Source organism: Schistocerca americana, chromosome 3 (genome assembly GCF_021461395.2).
Source record: "Schistocerca americana isolate TAMUIC-IGC-003095 chromosome 3, iqSchAmer2.1, whole genome shotgun sequence".
Lineage (NCBI taxonomy): Eukaryota > Metazoa > Arthropoda > Insecta > Orthoptera > Acrididae > Schistocerca > Schistocerca americana.
The window spans coordinates 124,972,296-124,989,337 of record NC_060121.1 but is presented as its reverse complement, the minus strand read 5'-3'; the positions used below and the strand labels follow the sequence as shown (position 1 = coordinate 124,989,337).

The following is a 17,042-nucleotide window of genomic DNA, read 5'->3' as shown; positions in this document are numbered from 1 at the left end:
CTGTGTGACAACATTATCTAAGATCTAGGTTGTCCTGGAGGAACGGCTCAGCCACATGCTGCACACCTGTAGAATGTGTAGACAAGTAGGAACACCTATGCCAGTGTATAGGAGAATAAGAAGCTTCTGATAAATGGTTTTGTAGAAGAATGGTGTAGATTGGATGGGCAGAGATTGATTAAAGATACTAAATTGAGTTGGAGAGATTAGTGCTCTGGTAAAACTTTAGAAGGGATCAGTTGATAGGACACATCCTGAGGTATGAAGGAATAGTTAATTTGCTTATGTAGGAAGTGTGGGTCCTAAATGTTAGAGGTAGGTCAATGTTTGATACAGTAAGCTGGTTCAGGTGAATGTAGGTTACAGAAGTGGGTACCGAAATGGAGATGCACAAGGTAGACTACCCAGTAACATAGAGGGATACATCAAATCAGTCTTCCGATGGAAGACACCACATACTGCTACTGCATACCATCGTGGCGTGTATGCAAATTAATTTTTAAATTTTTTTGTGTCTTAAACCAACACGTTCGGATGTAGCTTATTAAAGTGATCATGTGGCTAGGTATCTATTTTGCAGCAAATAAAGTGTATGTCATTGTTTTCTCCTCATTTATATATAGCTCACATTTTTTTAGAGCTGACTGTTATTTGAAAAAGTTGCAACACTTGTTTGCTTCTTTGCTGACTAAATTAACTTTTTAAGCATGCAAAACTTCTATAGATTTACACTTTGTGCCAAGCCTGGATGCAAACCTGGAATCGTATTTTTCATGGCAAGTGGTCTTACCAACAAGATTTGCAGATACTACTTATGACCCATTCAAGTCCCAAATGAACACAATTTTCACCTAAAAGAAAGTTTTGAAACAGCATGTGCACACACTGCTGTCTAGTGACTCACTTTAGTACTCTCAAGCATGTATTGATGTAATCTGTAGGCTGTGGCTTTAGTTTCTGATTGTGAAGACTCAAATTTGGTTTTAGAAGAGGTCTCCGTCTAGTGGTAAGAGTTGACTGAATGTACTGACAGGTACTGTGTAAATACTCTTCAATTAATCTGTGGGCAGATAGTGAGTCTTCTTTCGTAGCAGCTGTTGTTGAATGCACAGATTAACTTAAATCTTCAAGATTATTATTTGATGTTGGAGTCCATTGACATATTGGAAGGTAACAGCCATAGAAAGAGGACAATTCTCAAGTACAATCACACAAGCAACTGACACTCATAAAATACCGGTGGTAAACAGGGGGAGAGGAGTAGTCAGAAATGCTCACATTTGACCTATTTGTCAGTGATAGAATACTGTGCTGAGCATAGCAGAGGAGGACTGCCTTCCTTCAGTCACACATTGTTAAAATTAACAGCTAATTCAATATCTCTCTGCCTTCTGGGTGTACATCTGTAATAACAGGCCAAAAAAGAATTTTTTTGGATTGATCAGCTGAAACATGAGTGTTATTGTAGGAAATTTTGTGTGAGAAAATTCTGTGAAAACTATGAAATGGCGCAAAAAGGGGGGGGGGGGTGTAGTTACAGGAAATTTTGGCATCTTGAGTTAAGCTGATTTTACAAAAGATAGTAAAAGTCCAATATACTGGGGATTTGGATTATATGTTGTATAGATCTTATTACAATCTGCATATTGCATGTTTGTAGTATCATTTATCCCTGCAACCTTCAAGCCTTGAAAACAATAACCAAGAGAGATAGGTGTAACTAAATTCAGCTTTGGATTTATCTTATTATATCATTGCTTTGAAATGTGAATACACACCTCACAGTAGTTGTTATCGCCGTCTGCAAAATTACTAACAATTCTTGACAATAATTGAACTGAGCAGAGCCATAATGCACATCTACATCTACATCACTACTCTGCAGATCACACTTAAGTGCCTGGCAGAGGGTTCATCGAATCACCTTCACAATATTCACAATAATTCTCTATCATTCCACTCTTGTACAGCGTGTGGAAAAAAACAAATACCTATATCTTTCCAGGTGACCTCTGGTTTCCCATATTTTATTATGACGATCATTTCTCCATGTGTAGGTTGTCGTCAACTAAATAATTGCACATTCAGAGCAGGAAGTTGGTATTTGGAATTTCGTGAAAAGTCCTGCCGTAGCGAGAAATGCCTTAGTTTTAATGAAGTCCATCCCAAAGCCCATATCATGTCTGTGACTGTCTCTCTCCTATTTCTCAATAATACAGAATGTTCTTCTCTTATTTGAACATTCTCGATGTACTCCGTTAATCCCATCTGGTTAGGATCCCACACCACCCAGCAGTACTCCAAAACAGAATATGCAAGCCTAGTATAGGCAGTCTCTTTAGTAGCCCTGTTGCAACATCTAAGTGTTCTGCCAAGAAAACAATTATTTGGTTTACCTTTCCAACAACATTTTCTGTGTGTTTTTTGCACTTTAAGCTGTTTGTAATTGTAATTCCTAGATATTTAATTGAATTTACAGCCTTTGATTTTATCATGTAACTGAAGTTTAATGGATTCCTTTTAACAGTCATGTGGATGACCACACACTTTTCTCTTAAGTCAAAGTCTAGATTTGGACATACTTATCACAATCTCATAGAAACAAAAAGCATTTTCTGTTAACAGTGAACTAAAAATTATTGATCACGTGAAGAATGATGCAAAAACAAGCTTAACATGTGAGTGTGTTGTATCTGACAGAACAATCAGTGTGTGGATAAAAGAATGAATTAAACTTAGAAGTTTTGCAAACACAGTTGAAAATGGTGTGGTAATGGACATAAACAGGACAGGACTATGAAAAGACAGTGAATGTGGCAAATACTTTATGAATACTTTTAATAAAGTAAAGTGAAGGTGTGCCACTTTCTGAGCCAATTATTAAATCCCAAGTTGCAAAATTTCGCCTCCAATTTAGCCAGCAACAAAGACTTTTTTGCTGCCAACGAATGGTGAATATACTTCACATTGTCCTTAGATTCTACTCAGAGCCATGGTATGTGTAAATTTAAGTGCTCAAGTGTATAATTGTTATGAAATGGCACTTGCTTCCATGTAAAGTGTCCAGGAAATGAGATGGGTTGAAAACAAAGACAGAGTTATGTCATCCAAATGATTCAGGTAGCATAAGCTGAAACCTAAACAAATAAAGACAGAATTAATCACATCCAAATGATATATGTAGCATAAGCTGAAACCTCTTTGTATAGGCTAGATTATAAGCCCGAGATGTTTGAAGCATGTAATCCCATCATCAATACAAAATTGGCTTCACCTAAAAACACATTAATTCAGCTGATGGTTTGTCATATGAGCATGCAAGGCTTATCACCGTGAATGGCTCACTTCACCAGTAAATTTAGATGAGATTGAAACGTCCTTGAAATCTGTAAATCTGAAGACTGTTACATATTCAGTACACCTGGCGAAACAAAAGCACCAGTCTGGCCACAAATGTTCCATTCAACCATATTCAACAGATGAAGAAAACAAAGTGACACAGGTTTCAGCAGCAGTGACATCTTGCCTGTGTATGATGTTCTATAATGCATTATTGATCTTGAACTGCCAGGCAGTTGTTGAGAACAAAAAACTTACTTCAGGATCACACATGGACATTATTGATTGTATACAAAATGAGCATGTTAAAGTGATCGAATATAAGGTTGAAGGTGAAGAAAGCATTAGCATTGACAATATTCCTAGTACACGTGCAATGTGACTAACAAAAACAAAGCTGTTATCAGAATTGGGAGACTAAGTGAAAGAAACCACATTCAGTTGTTGCACATGAACAATATAAAACACTAAACACAAAAGGAAATGCACAAAATGACCCAATAAAACAAGCTGACTGCTTAGAGCAGTGGAAAGCTGAACCTACAGTTGTTTACTGAGTATACTGTTGCAGCCAGTTCTGCTACTCTTCATTGCTCACTTTGAAACCGTGAACAGAGCTTGTTTTTGGAGTACTAGCTGTAACAGCTTACATATTTGTAGCAGCTCCAAATTTTTGACATTTCTAGCTGTGTTTGATGCAAGGAAACAGTGGTAAACTGTGATGAACTACCACGTAACAGACTTTTCACAGCACAGTTTCATTAATGTTTTTGTTTTTTAATATCTTGCCTCTCAACTGAATGATAACAGATGATTACATAAAAAAGAAATGTTCACAGCAAGACAGATGGTCTATTATTCTGGCACCCATCTCTGTAATACCTTGTGGTTCTCTGGATCCTTAGTGATCTGCCTCCTTACTGATTTGCCTCCCTTGTCCCACTTCCCTCAATTGTTTCTTTTTCTCTTCCAAATGTTAGGAATATAATTTTTTACTTCTTCATATGCTTTTTGTTAGCTGTACAGGACGTAGTGCCTCATAAATAGTGGCTATGAATATATGTAATTGTATATAATTGTAGTTCATGATATTTTGATACATCTCTTTAGGGTAAATAAACAGGGTCAGTGTTGTATTATGTTCACTTTTTTAATAATTATGTATGCCAGAAATTTTATGTTTTTGAACTTTTTTCATTTTATTGTATAATCTTGTCGTGTTTTAGTAGGAAACGACCTGATTTTTGTCCATTCAGGAAGGAGCAACCTCCATTTGGTGGTGCACCTTTCAGACCAGGAATGGCAGAACCAAGGAACATTCCACCTAAAGATGTCCGACCACCAAGTAATATTCCGCCAATGGACCGGACAAATGATTGTGAAATAATTGTCTGTAACAAGAGTCAGAGGTGAGTCTACATTTCTCACGCAGGGTTTTCTGCTTGTTTGGATTTTAGGCTCATTGTGTCTGCTTACCTCATCAGGATGAACACTAATAAAGGAATCAGTATTTTTATGGCATAGCTCGTTCAGTTTTTTTCCATTTGGGTTCATTTTGTTATTTTTGTGGTTTCAATAAAAACTAAACAAGACAATATTCGGTCAAGGTGTGTGTGTGTGTGTGTGTGTGTGTGTGTGTGTGTGTGTGTGTGTGTGTGTGTGTGTGTGTGTGTGTGTGTGTGGGGGGGGGGGGGGGGTTGGGTCAGCATTAATAGAAATTAAGCTTGATTTAGTTTTACACAGTTTGATGAAAGCAACCAGTGTCTTATCAGGAAAGTTTTATTATTATTATTATTATATTATTAGGAAGTCACTAGATCAGAAAAAGTTTCATATACCAATACAAAGTTTCACACTGCTCATAGCAGTGCACAGTGCTCAGAATGCATTAAACAGCTGCCAGTGAAAAATTACAGAGAATGGCTCCACTTTAATCGTACTGTGCTAACATATGCATGGTTAACATTCCTTATGTTTTGATGCTAAATTCTGGGGGCATAAACCTTGTCTTCATTTTTAGCATATTTATGTGGATTTTAAGGGAATTATTTCCTCGCACTTTCTAGTGTAACACTTGCTCTCGAATTCAGTCAATGGTGCAACCCTTCTGCTGTTATGTGATGCCAAGTGAATTCATCAGTGGTGCAATCGTTCTGCTGTTATGCCATCACAGTTTTGAATGTTGTAGTGAAAGTATGTTTTAAGTTGATTCCAATTTACGAGGCATTACATTTAATCTTGCGGGTACCACAGAATGATTGTTACCTACATCCGTAACTGTATAAAAGCATATATTTACTGCAATTATTTAAATATGAATTGCACTATATTGCTGAAAGTGACATTACCCTTGCTGCAGGTAGAAGTATTGTGACTGATAGAAAAGTAATGCTTGAAGTTTCTACTAGTCAGCTGCCTTGTAACATTTCTCTCTCTCTCTCTCTCTCTCTCTCTCTCTCTCTCTCTCTCTCTCTCTCTCTCTCTCTCTCAACTTTGGGAACTTTATAGTCACTGTAGAATGAAACTGATTTGTTTATCAAACCTTTTGGATGTTATAAAAAATCGTAGTTTTGCTGGCATAATGTACATTGTATAGTTGCTTGGATGGAGTTTGTTGATGCATACTAGCCTTGTGTCAAGAGACTGGTTTTTCAGCCTACTCTACATGCTGCATACAAGCAACTCAAGACCTGAAAAAGAACGTAAACAAGAGCCTTTGTGACTAATGCTCAGACAGTTTTGCTGTAGACCAACTCTATTAATGCCTTTGAATGAGCTTAGAAGTGTGCATGAGGTGTGTAGAATATTCCTCAACCTGGCAGGGAGTTGGCACTTACCAATATAAGTTTTTGTTGTGTTTGTGATATGTGGTAATGTAAGTCAAGTGTCCAGTTGATTTCTGGAATAGTTTCGTTCACTTGTCTTTTTAAAAGTAGTTTTGATGTGTGTATATTTCATTCAGTGGATAAACTTAACTTAGGACAGTTTATCAGCAACACAAATTCATCCAAAGCTTTGAGCAAAATATGAGCCTCATTTTGTTTTGGTCCCTAGACCCTTTTTCAACTGAGAAACAAGAGTCTGGTTTCTCTGCAAAGGATAGGTTACTGAATGGCGTGAACAGGTACTTCAATGGGAGACTCTAACTTGTTGTTTGCATGTTGTTGTGGTCTTCAGTCCTGAGACTGGTTTGATGCAGCTCTCCATGCTACTCTATACTGTGCAAGCTTCTTCATCTCCCAGTACCTACTGCAACCTACATCCTTCTGAATCTGCTTAGTGTATTCGTCTCTTGGTCTCCTTCTACGGTTTTTACCCTCCACGCTGCCCTCCAATGCTAAATTTGTGATCCCTTGATGCCTCAAAACATGTCCTACCAACCGATCCGTGAGTTGTACACGGATAGCCAAATGGTAAGGTCACTGCTCGTGGTAAGCGGGAAACCCGGGTTCAAGTCTCGGTCCAGCACAGATTTTCACTGTCGTCATTCCATTCTACAGCTGATGGTAGTCATTATTCGCAATTGCAAAATCGTCTAATATGACAGTATTAGTTTGGAGATAGTGTCCTTGTAACTAGTGCATGCACGGTATCAGTATGTTGCAGAAAGCTGTGTGCAAAAATATGATTTTTCAGAGAATTGTATCTTGTGTTTTATTGATCACAGAGATAAAGAGGTCAAATGATTTGGATAGCCATTGGCCTAGTGACCATTTTTACACCTATCGGAGTAGCTATCCTGCAGTACAAGGTCAAAATTTGAACACTACACACTTCCTCCAACCCAGGCAAATTGAACAAATCTATCAGTTCTTTTGCATTATATGTGATGTAAGGTGGACTTAGGTGACTCTCAAAAGCACCATTCATTCGTGAGCAGTTCATTATAAAACCCTAAAAAAACAATCATATGTGGGTATTAAATCATACTGTACCAGCTGTGAGGCTGGCCACTTCTGTAATTTCTGTTCATGGCAGATTGTCAAAAATTTTTCCGTATGTTCTTAAATTGATGTTCTTGGATAACTTCATTCAGTATTATTATCTGTTACTGAGATCCAAAGCTTTGAAGTTACATATCTGATCTGAGGCATAAATGTAGTTTTAACTAAAATAGTGAATGCATGGCAAGGATACTAGGGTCATCACAAGGGTCCTGAGGTTGGCCAACAAAGTTTTTAATCAGCATTTATTTACCAGTAGAACTTGGCGATGCACTTTCTCTGTATAATGGGCAATTAACTCCTATACAAATATGCCCAAAGGGGTACTGCAGCGGTAAAAAAAATGGCCTAAAAAGGGTCATAATGCGCCTAAAAAGAACTTAAGATGATTGCCAAAATCTGTTCAAAACTGGAAAGTCTGCCAATTTAATAAAATATTTCTAATAACATTTTTACTTTCTTAAGATACAAATCATAAGGCTGGCATTTTCGATGAATTGCGATTGATTAGCAAAGTATCCAGAAGAAGTGTAAACCAAATGATTTTGTGTTAACCTTGTCTAATGCATACTTATTTTCTGTTCTTATTTGTCAAAGTATATAAATGCATTAAAGTACGTAAATAATCTGTCAAAACTTTACTGAACATAAAAGGCAAATACACTCCTCTTTAAAAGACTGTCAGAAAAGCGGGGAACCTGCTGTCTCATTCCACCTTCTTCACCAAAAATTTTGGCATGCAAACATATTCGTGCTTTTTTTGTGCTGATAGAAATTAGCAGAGAGAGAGTGATTGTGGAAGAGAGAAGAAATAGTGCCTGTGTGTGTGTGTGTGTGTGTGTGTGTGTGTGTGTGTGTGTGTGTGTGTGTGTGTGTGGGGAGGGGGGGGGGGAGAGAGAGAGAGAGAGAGAGAGAGAGAGAGAGAGAGAGAGAGAGAGAGAGAGGGAGGGAGAAAGTGGCTGTGAAAGAGAGTGGGAATGAAAAAGAGAGGCGAATTCGAATTGAGACTATACATAGGCTTGGGGTGTCCTCCCAGATCAGCGAACTTTAACGCACAGGTGAACGCATTTTGAACTGAAATTTTAAACGTGTGAGTACATTGGAAAAAATAAGTTGGTTCCTCAGAATTTTTGTACTGCTGAGGTATGGTGCAGACGGTGGCATTGGGGAAGAAAGGCAGAAGAAGACAGTGTAAATGAAAGAGGACACAGTGATTGTGGGATATCTGGTAAATCAAGTGGAGAAAGAAAGAGACATTGGGAGAGAGAGACATGTAGGCAGTGGCAGTAGGTACGAATGCATAACCATGAAGAGAGACTGGCTAAAAGGAAGGAAGAGTGCGAATATGTTCACATGCCAAAAGTTTTTGGCGGGGAAGGCAGAATGAGGTTTGAGGCAGCTGGCTCGCAACTTTTCTGTCAGTCATTTAGAGAAATTGCCACTGGTTGAAAATTGTTTGTGCTGTCGCATTGTTGTTCCACGCAGCCGACTTGCAAAGGTGTATGCAGTAAACTTCCACATTGTCCTGCTTCGAAGAAATTTGGCAGATAGTATCATAGTGGGGAGTTCTATGTGTATATGCTTTAAAAGGCACTGGGGGCAAACAACAACATTTGGAGGGCTTGTGGTTGAAATGCTCTTGATTGGTCACAGTGCTGTCTTTCCATTCTAATGGTCAACAGAAGTGTACTTAGGTAGGAGAGTTTAAAACTTTGTAGGTGGTTGAGAAAGTGTACTGGGAGGTGTAGGTGGTTGAGAAAGTGTTCTAGGAGATATCTGACTTGAGTAAAGGATGTGGAAAAGAACTTCAGTGCAGTATATGCCACAAATGCACCTGAAATTACAGGTGTGGCTCAATATTGGTAATTCCATAACCCAGGCTGTGTAAGGTTGAGTTTCTTTCCCTGTGTTGGAGGGGTTCTAGTCCAGCAGCTGCCATATACATGTTCTGATGCAGAATGATCAGTTAGCAGTGTACATATTCTGCCTGATGAGAGGATGACAGATACTGTCTAATGAAATGGTTGAAGGCTCTTAATGAATCAAATATCTGCACTACATGATACAAAGAAACGTATGTTGACTTGCCTCCATGAAGTGTCATCCACCTATGGGAGATGCTCATTGTCTTTTTGCTTGGTCAAACAGCAGAAACACCGGGGTGGCAGGACTTGATGCCATTGATGAGTTTTATGCAATGGTTCTTGAAAGTGCTGTGCTGTTGCTGTCTGCTGCTGAAGTTGTTACATTAACTGTTGAGTGGTTTCCGTGCTTCCCAACACTTCATAGTTCAAAAATAACATCATGGTTGTGCTATCTCACAATCATGTCATCACCATATTTGCAGACAGCAATTGACATTTATTTCTACATAAAACTTGATACAGTTACATGAAAGAAATGTGGCATCATAAACATGGGAACAGATAACTTCATCGTTTGCTGAGCCAGGCAGGTCACAAGATGAAACCCTTTCCTATTCCCGGCCCAAGCAATAGTGCAGCAGCAGTAGCAGCAGCAGCAGCAGCTGACAGGCAAAGTCCAAATGGGAAACCAAACACAATGCAAAGAAACACCCAGTTCACCATGTAAGTCACATAGAGATCACTGTAGGATGGTAGCAAAGGCCAACAATGAACCAGCTTATATAATCAGCTTTATTTGTGCAATAGAATTCTTTGATCTATTTCATTTGTGCTTCTCCTCTGCATGTGGTTTAATACAATATCTTTTCTGTCCCATGATATCATGCTGTTGCAGTATTTATAGAATACTATAGCTTCATCAGGCCATAAAGACCTTGTGCTTTGAACTCCCATGCTCCCTCGTTGGCAGCAGTTGTGTGCTTCGGCATGTTTACAATTACAAAAACTGTATCTGGGAATTTGATCAAAATAAACAGTGACAAAGCACAAGAATACATTGTCAGTACTGCACTATTTGGACAAGTATGTGAAACATAACAACCGCCCTACATAGCAAAAGATCTTGCAGTGGGATGAATTTTGACTTTATAAATACAATTGTAAATAATTCGCTTTCAGCACAGAAACTGTTCAAACTACTTTTGATACCAGTGTCAACGCAATCCAGTCGCTGTTAAATGACATTATACAGGGTGGTCCCGAATTCATGGTACAAACTTTAATGGTAGGTACAGGACATTGTAACAAGGATTTATTGTATAGGAATGTATAGTCGCAGGTGACGCGGTGAGGCGTAAACAGGGGAAAGAGAAATGGAGTGATCGGTTGGTGTCACTGCCGGTAGAGGGCAGTAGATGAACATGATGTATCGCAGTAGGGACAAGCGCCATTCACAATTGTGCTGCCGTAGACGATGGGTGACTTTACGTATGCAGAAAAAGCAGACATGCATTACATGTACGGCCGTGCAAATGGTAACGCCAGAGCTGCGTTACGAATGTATCGCGCGGAGTATCCTAATCGACGAATGCCGGATCATAGAATTTTTCAACGGTTACATCGTCAACTTTGTGAAACAGGTACGTTCGACGTCAACAGACATGACGCTGGTCGATTAAGAGCTGTACGCACTCCAAGACTGGAAGAACGCATCTTGAACATAGTGGCTGATAGACCCGAGTCAAGCACAAGAACTGTTGCGTGTGACGTACATGTGAGTCATCAGACTGTATGCAGAGTGTTAAATGAAAATCGCTTACACCCCTTCCATTTTCAAAAAGTACAAGCATTGAATCCGGCAGATTATCCTCTTCGCGTGAACTTCTGCCAGTGGTTGTTGCAGCAATGTGCGTTGCAGCCGGATTTCGTAGGTCATGTGCTATTTACAGATGAAGCGACATTTTCACGCGAGGGTGTCTTTAATGCGCACAATTCCCATGTGTGGGCAACAGATAATCCACATGCAACGCGTCCACATGCGTATCAACAACGTTTCGGTATTAATGTGTGGGCTGGTATTGTGAACGACTTTTTGATTGGGCCATACTTACTACCCACGCGACTCTGTGGCGAAAGCTATCTTATTTTTCTGCAAGAAGTGTTACCAGAACTGCTGCAAGATCTTCCGCTTGCCATTCGTAACCGCATGTGGTTTCAGCACGATGGAGCGCCAGCACACTTCAGCACTGCTGTACGGAATTACCTGAATGCCACGTTTGGTGCTAGATGGATTGGGCGTGGTGGACCAGTCCCTTGGCCACCCCGATCTCCTGATTTCTCTTGCCTCGATTACTTTTTATGGGGACATCTTAAGAGTCTTGTTTATGAGACTCCAGTTGACTCAGATGAGGATCTCGTTGCTCGCATATCTGTAGCTGCTGCAGGTGTGCGTGAAATACCAGGCATCTTTGAACGTGTACGCCAATCGCTGCACCGACGCTGTCAAGCATGTATCGCTCATGGTGGACGCAATTTTGAACACTTACTGTAAACATGACACTTGTCAACAACGATTTCAATAAAATCTTTCGTTTTCCTTTCGGCCGTTATTTCCCCTGTTTACTCCTCACCGCGTCACCTGGGACTATACATTCCTATACAATATATCCTTGTTACAATGTCCTGCACCTACCATTAAAGTTTGTACCATGAATTCGGGACCACCCTGTATATATGTTATAAGCTGAGTTTACATTAGCTTTCATACTCCAGGTAATCTCAAAGAGGTACACTCTGTCCCTTTGGTCTTGCATGAGACACTTTAAGTGACTTATTAGGACATCAGTTGTGCTCTTGGTCAGGGGTTTGCTGCAAAACGCCAGACAAGAGAAATGTTTCATTCTTTGCATGCGTACATCGTCGACAATTCTTCTTGGTGAATTAAAACCATGTGTCAGACCAGCACTCAGAATTTCAAATCAGCAAACACACTGCTGCAGAGGGAATATACATTCTGGAAACAATCCCACAGGCTGTCACTAAGCCATGTCTCTGTAGTATCCTTTCTTCCAGGAGTGCAAGTTATGCAGGAGAACTTGTAAAGTTTGGAAGGTACAAAATGAGGTATTGGTGGAAGTAAAGCTGTGGGGATGGGTCATGGGTTGTGTTTGGGTAGCTCAGTCAGTAGAGCACTTGCCCACAGAAAGCAGAGGTACCAGGTTTGAATCCTGGTCTGGCATACAGCTTTAATCATTCCACTGCAGAGTGAAAATTCATTCTGGAGAAAATGATTGTTTGTCTTCAGTGCTGGAACATTGAAGTTATGTTGTAACATTGAAAAGGTAGAACTTACAGAACTGAATTGACCACAGTTCCCCAGACACGAAATCAACGAGCTAGAAAAAACATACAGATATACATTTACTAGGATGTCACCTTATCACTGCCATTTCAACCCAAACAATGGAACCTTGAAGTTACTCCTATCATTACCATTTACCCACGTATTATGTCAATTTTTTGTCCCAGCCCCAACTGCATTAAATGGATGTTAAAACGACTCATTTATAAATTTTCCCTTCCTCCTTAGTGCTTTCAGAGTTGATGGTATTGTAAGCTGGAGTGAATCGGGTTTTTAATATCATTCATTTACTGTAGTGATATTGCAATACAAATTTGAAGTGTTAACTGTACAACCTTGATGATGGTACATTCACGTGTTAATTTTTTATTCATAATTGCGCTTATTATTTTAATTGTTGACTGGTTTCACCTCACAAGGTGAGGTGAATTTTTATTTATTTTGTATGTACAAACCAAATTGGAATCTGATCACTATTTTGAAGCTTAAAAAAATATATTGGTATATTCACAACAACGTATTACATTTTCTATCCAAAACAAGTTTTTGTAGGTTAATTAAATTCAAAATTACTGCTTCAAAAACACTTGCATTCAGGAAAATTTACAAGCAAATATCAGTTTCAGTAAGTATATGACATTATCAACATGAAACATATTTACTCAATAATAAAATCATCTATTCCATCAAGTATATATTTACCTTGCCTTCATTTTAATTTGACTCTTGATGTTCTGTATCACTGTTAGGTGTTCTGGAGGTAGAATCAGAATCATATGATAGGGACTCCTTGCTTTCAGCACTGTAAGTATCATTTTCATTGCAGTCCCTTATAGCAGTACCTATTTGTGGGGTTAACATGAAGTGCTTTGCTTGCCGTGACTTTCCTTTTGTTAGATTAAAGCGAACCTATTTCAGTGGCATTTTGAAGGCTGTTGTCCAAGAAACGTCTTGTTATTCAGTATCATATGTATCTGTGTCTTCTGGAATCTGTCATCGGGGCAATAAGGAAAAATTCCTGCTTTTCCAAATCCACGGTCTGTTGTGTGGAATGAAAATTATTTGCATCCTTACTTCCATCAGAAAGCTCAAGTCCTTAACCCAGAAAAGTTTCCGTGCCACATTGACTTCTGCCTGTACTTTTTGTGGAAGTGTGCCATTCCACCTGAATTCACACACTTTGTACTTTTTACAGATGAGGCATCCATCGTTCACAAGGGAAGGTATCTTCAACAACCACAATCAACATTTGTGCACAAGGAAAAATCCGCTAGCTGCCTTTGTTTGTGGTCACCAAGAGCACTTCACCATCATCATTTGGGCTGGTTTGATAGGCAGTAACATGATTGCTCCATGGATGCTCCCCCAACGACTGAATGCAGATACTTAAAATTTGTCAGGGAAACACTGCCTGAGTTGTTGGAACATGCTCCACTCACCTGTGGCAGCATATATGGTATTGGCATGATGGTGCATCTGCTGACTTCTCTCATGGGGTGCGATATCATTTGGATGGTATTGGATAGGGTGCAGTGGACCGTTGGCATGGCTTGCATGTTCCGTCGATGCTTGATGCCCCTTGATTTTTTGTTTTGTTTTGGTACACCTGAAATCTGTTGCTTATGAAATATCTGTCAAGACAGATGAAGAGTTAATAGTGTGAATTATGCCAGCTTCTGATGTAATCCCCACTTTGCCAGGTGTGTTTGAAAGGGTGTGATAATCACTTGGATGTTGTTTTCTGGAATGCATTCAAGCAGAATGATGTAATTTTGAGCAGTTTTTATTACTGTTTTCAAATAAAGGTCACAAAACATGTGCCCCATCTTCTTTTGCCTCAGTGTCTCTGAGAAAATCAAAACGTTGACCTGCTACCATGTCAACTCGGATGACGCATTATATGCTACCTTCCTGGCAGTGCTTAACACTGTTAAATGATGCCTGGTGCTGAAAGTTAAGAGTTGTGGGTATGGGTTGTTATGCGAAAGTTGCTTGTTATGACCCACTCTACCAGCCCTCTCATTTTTTACATTTATTTTAGAAATATCCAGTAGTTTCACAAATATGGGTAAAGAAAATGCTGCCTGTCAATCCAGTAGTGAAACAGTATAGTCAGCCAAGTTTGTTTCTATTTTGGTTTTTGCCTGCTGTGTAAGTACATTTGCAATGCTTTGTCTGGTTTCAGGGAATATGCCGAATATATTGAACACTGGTTGAAAGGAGTTGGTCTTACTGTTGATTTATTATTCCCAAATGAGGAAGTGCCCCTAAGTAGGGTACTAGCAAATATAGCAAGCCGTGGAACATTGTATGCAATAGTGGTTATGCCACAGAATGAAGAGCATCGCAGTCTCACGTTAAACATTCTTCATGGCTTGCCACAAGGTATTTCTGTTTCATGTTTGAATGTAGATTGAATTCGTATTTAAATTTCCTTGGTGTTGTGACTTTTAAGTTCATCAGAATATTTCAAATATTTATAGAGTATGTCTATAGACTGAAGCAGTGAGTGAAAATTTTTACCAAGGCTGGGAATCAAACTGGGGTCTTGTGCTTATTAGGCAGGTCTGTTAGCCATGAAGGTTCAATGCTGAGGTGTTATTCCACAACATGGAGAGCCTCAGCAATTCTGCTTGTATGTAAGGGGGAATTTAAAGTAGACTGTGGCGGCAGTGAGAATTTGGATCAAGGAGGGAGGTGTGCCAGGGTAATCCGTGCAGTTGTGTGGACCACTGTACCAAGGTGGCTTAGTGGCTAATGCACCTGCCTGGTAAGCAGGAGATCCAGGTTCGGTTCCCGGACTTGGTACAAATTTTCGCTCACCGCTTCAGTCTATATTCATAAAATTATATCTGTATGAGTCCAGCTAAGTCTCTGAAAGTGTGTAATTTCATTCTGTAACTATAGAGTAACCATAGTGTAGGGACTGTTTTAATTTTTACAATTACTATTTACTGGTGTGTAATGATATTTATCAAATTCATCATTTAAAAAATACATTCTGTAACACAGATATTCAATTAATAGTCATTGTTATTTTAATTTGAAATTTAGTTACATTTCCTGTCATTCTTATCTTAGCATATATATGGCAGTAACAGTCTTAAAAGTAACTGCAGTGTTTAATTAGCTTTCATTCTCAGAGTTGTAATGACAGTAAATTTTGGCGATCAACAATATATGCAAATCGTAGCCAAGGCTTTATTGTGGTAACTGGGTCTAAGAGTTCGCAAATGATTTGCATAGACCATTCAATGCTAACATTTGAGTTAATAGTCATTAATGAAGCAAAGCCTATAAACAAGTTCATGGCAGTATGAAAATTCACTGACAATGAAGTGAATGTTTGTATGAAGTAAGTACAAGATGAAGAATGTGTTTAAAAGGATACTAGTTCTACATGATATGTTGAGTTGCAGACAGGCACAACAAAAAGACTGCTAAACAAGTAAGCAAGCTTTCGGCCAAAAAGCCGCCTTCTTCTTCTCCTCTCTCTCTCTCTCTCTCTCTCTCTCTCTCTCTCTCTCTCATACATACATACACACACACACACACACACACACACACACACACACACACACACACACAGCAACTCTCACACATGATGATGTCATTATTCCATCCTGGATTTTCCATTGTTTTAGTTCTTCACAAAAATTTTTCTGGGACTCCAGAAGGTAAGATTTTGTGCCCTGAAGCAGTTATTTGTGATGTATGTGCAGGAGAAACTCAATGCAGGCTTCCCCATTAACCGAGAAGTTATCGAAATAAAGGTGGCATTTCCTTTAAAATAAATATGGTCTTATGTGTGTGAGGATGATGAAAATGGCTAAACTTGAAATGAAAGATAATGGCAATAATTATGATGTGATCACGCAGACTGGTAGCATTAGATGGTAGGGGTGGGGGGGTCATGTTTTGAAAGTAAATATCCTTGTAACTTATTAGTTTTTATTTGCTTTTTTAATGCTGCAATTTAAGCAACCAGTAATTTTCAGAAATGTATAACTGATAATGTTGGCTTTTTTGTTAGATTTGAAGATATTTTTTGTCAATAACACAACTTGTAATTTCGATAAGGCAGTATTTGGTAAAAATAAGAAAAAAATATAAAAGTATCTTCAAAAACCTGAGTTCATCTATATTAAGGGGCCCATTATCATAGGGTAAATATGATCGATTTTGTTACATGAAAAGACTACAGAAATTGATCTAAAACATACTGCACCTACAATATCAGGGATGTCTACAAAAAGGCATTCTTTTAGTGATGAAATATTATCACTTCAGTCATATGCCATCTGAATAATGTTTTCTGCAGAGTTGAAAATCCTAACCAGAATAAACATATCACCAAAAAATATATTTACATTATGCACGAGTATTATGACGCAGAGCGTCGTTATATCGAAAGAAAAGTACAGATTTCTAAATTCTTACCCAAGGCAGAGATATTGCCATATTCACTATGTGATCAAAAGTATCCGGACACCTGGCTGAAAATTACTTAAAAGTTCGTGGCGCCCTCCACCG

General features: G+C 38.9%; 1 protein-coding gene across 3 annotated transcripts in view; it reads left to right on the top strand.

The window, feature by feature from the left end:
• LOC124605317 (nuclear receptor coactivator 5) overlaps positions 1–17,042 on the top strand; it is a 154,113-nt gene that overhangs the window by 92,548 nt on the left and 44,523 nt on the right. For all 3 annotated transcript variants that reach the window (XM_047136905.1, XM_047136903.1, XM_047136904.1), the window contains 2 exons: positions 4,596–4,748; positions 14,695–14,894. In XM_047136905.1, coding sequence (XP_046992861.1) covers positions 4,596–4,748; positions 14,695–14,894 — 353 coding nt within the window. The remainder of the gene's footprint in view (positions 1–4,595; positions 4,749–14,694; positions 14,895–17,042) is intronic.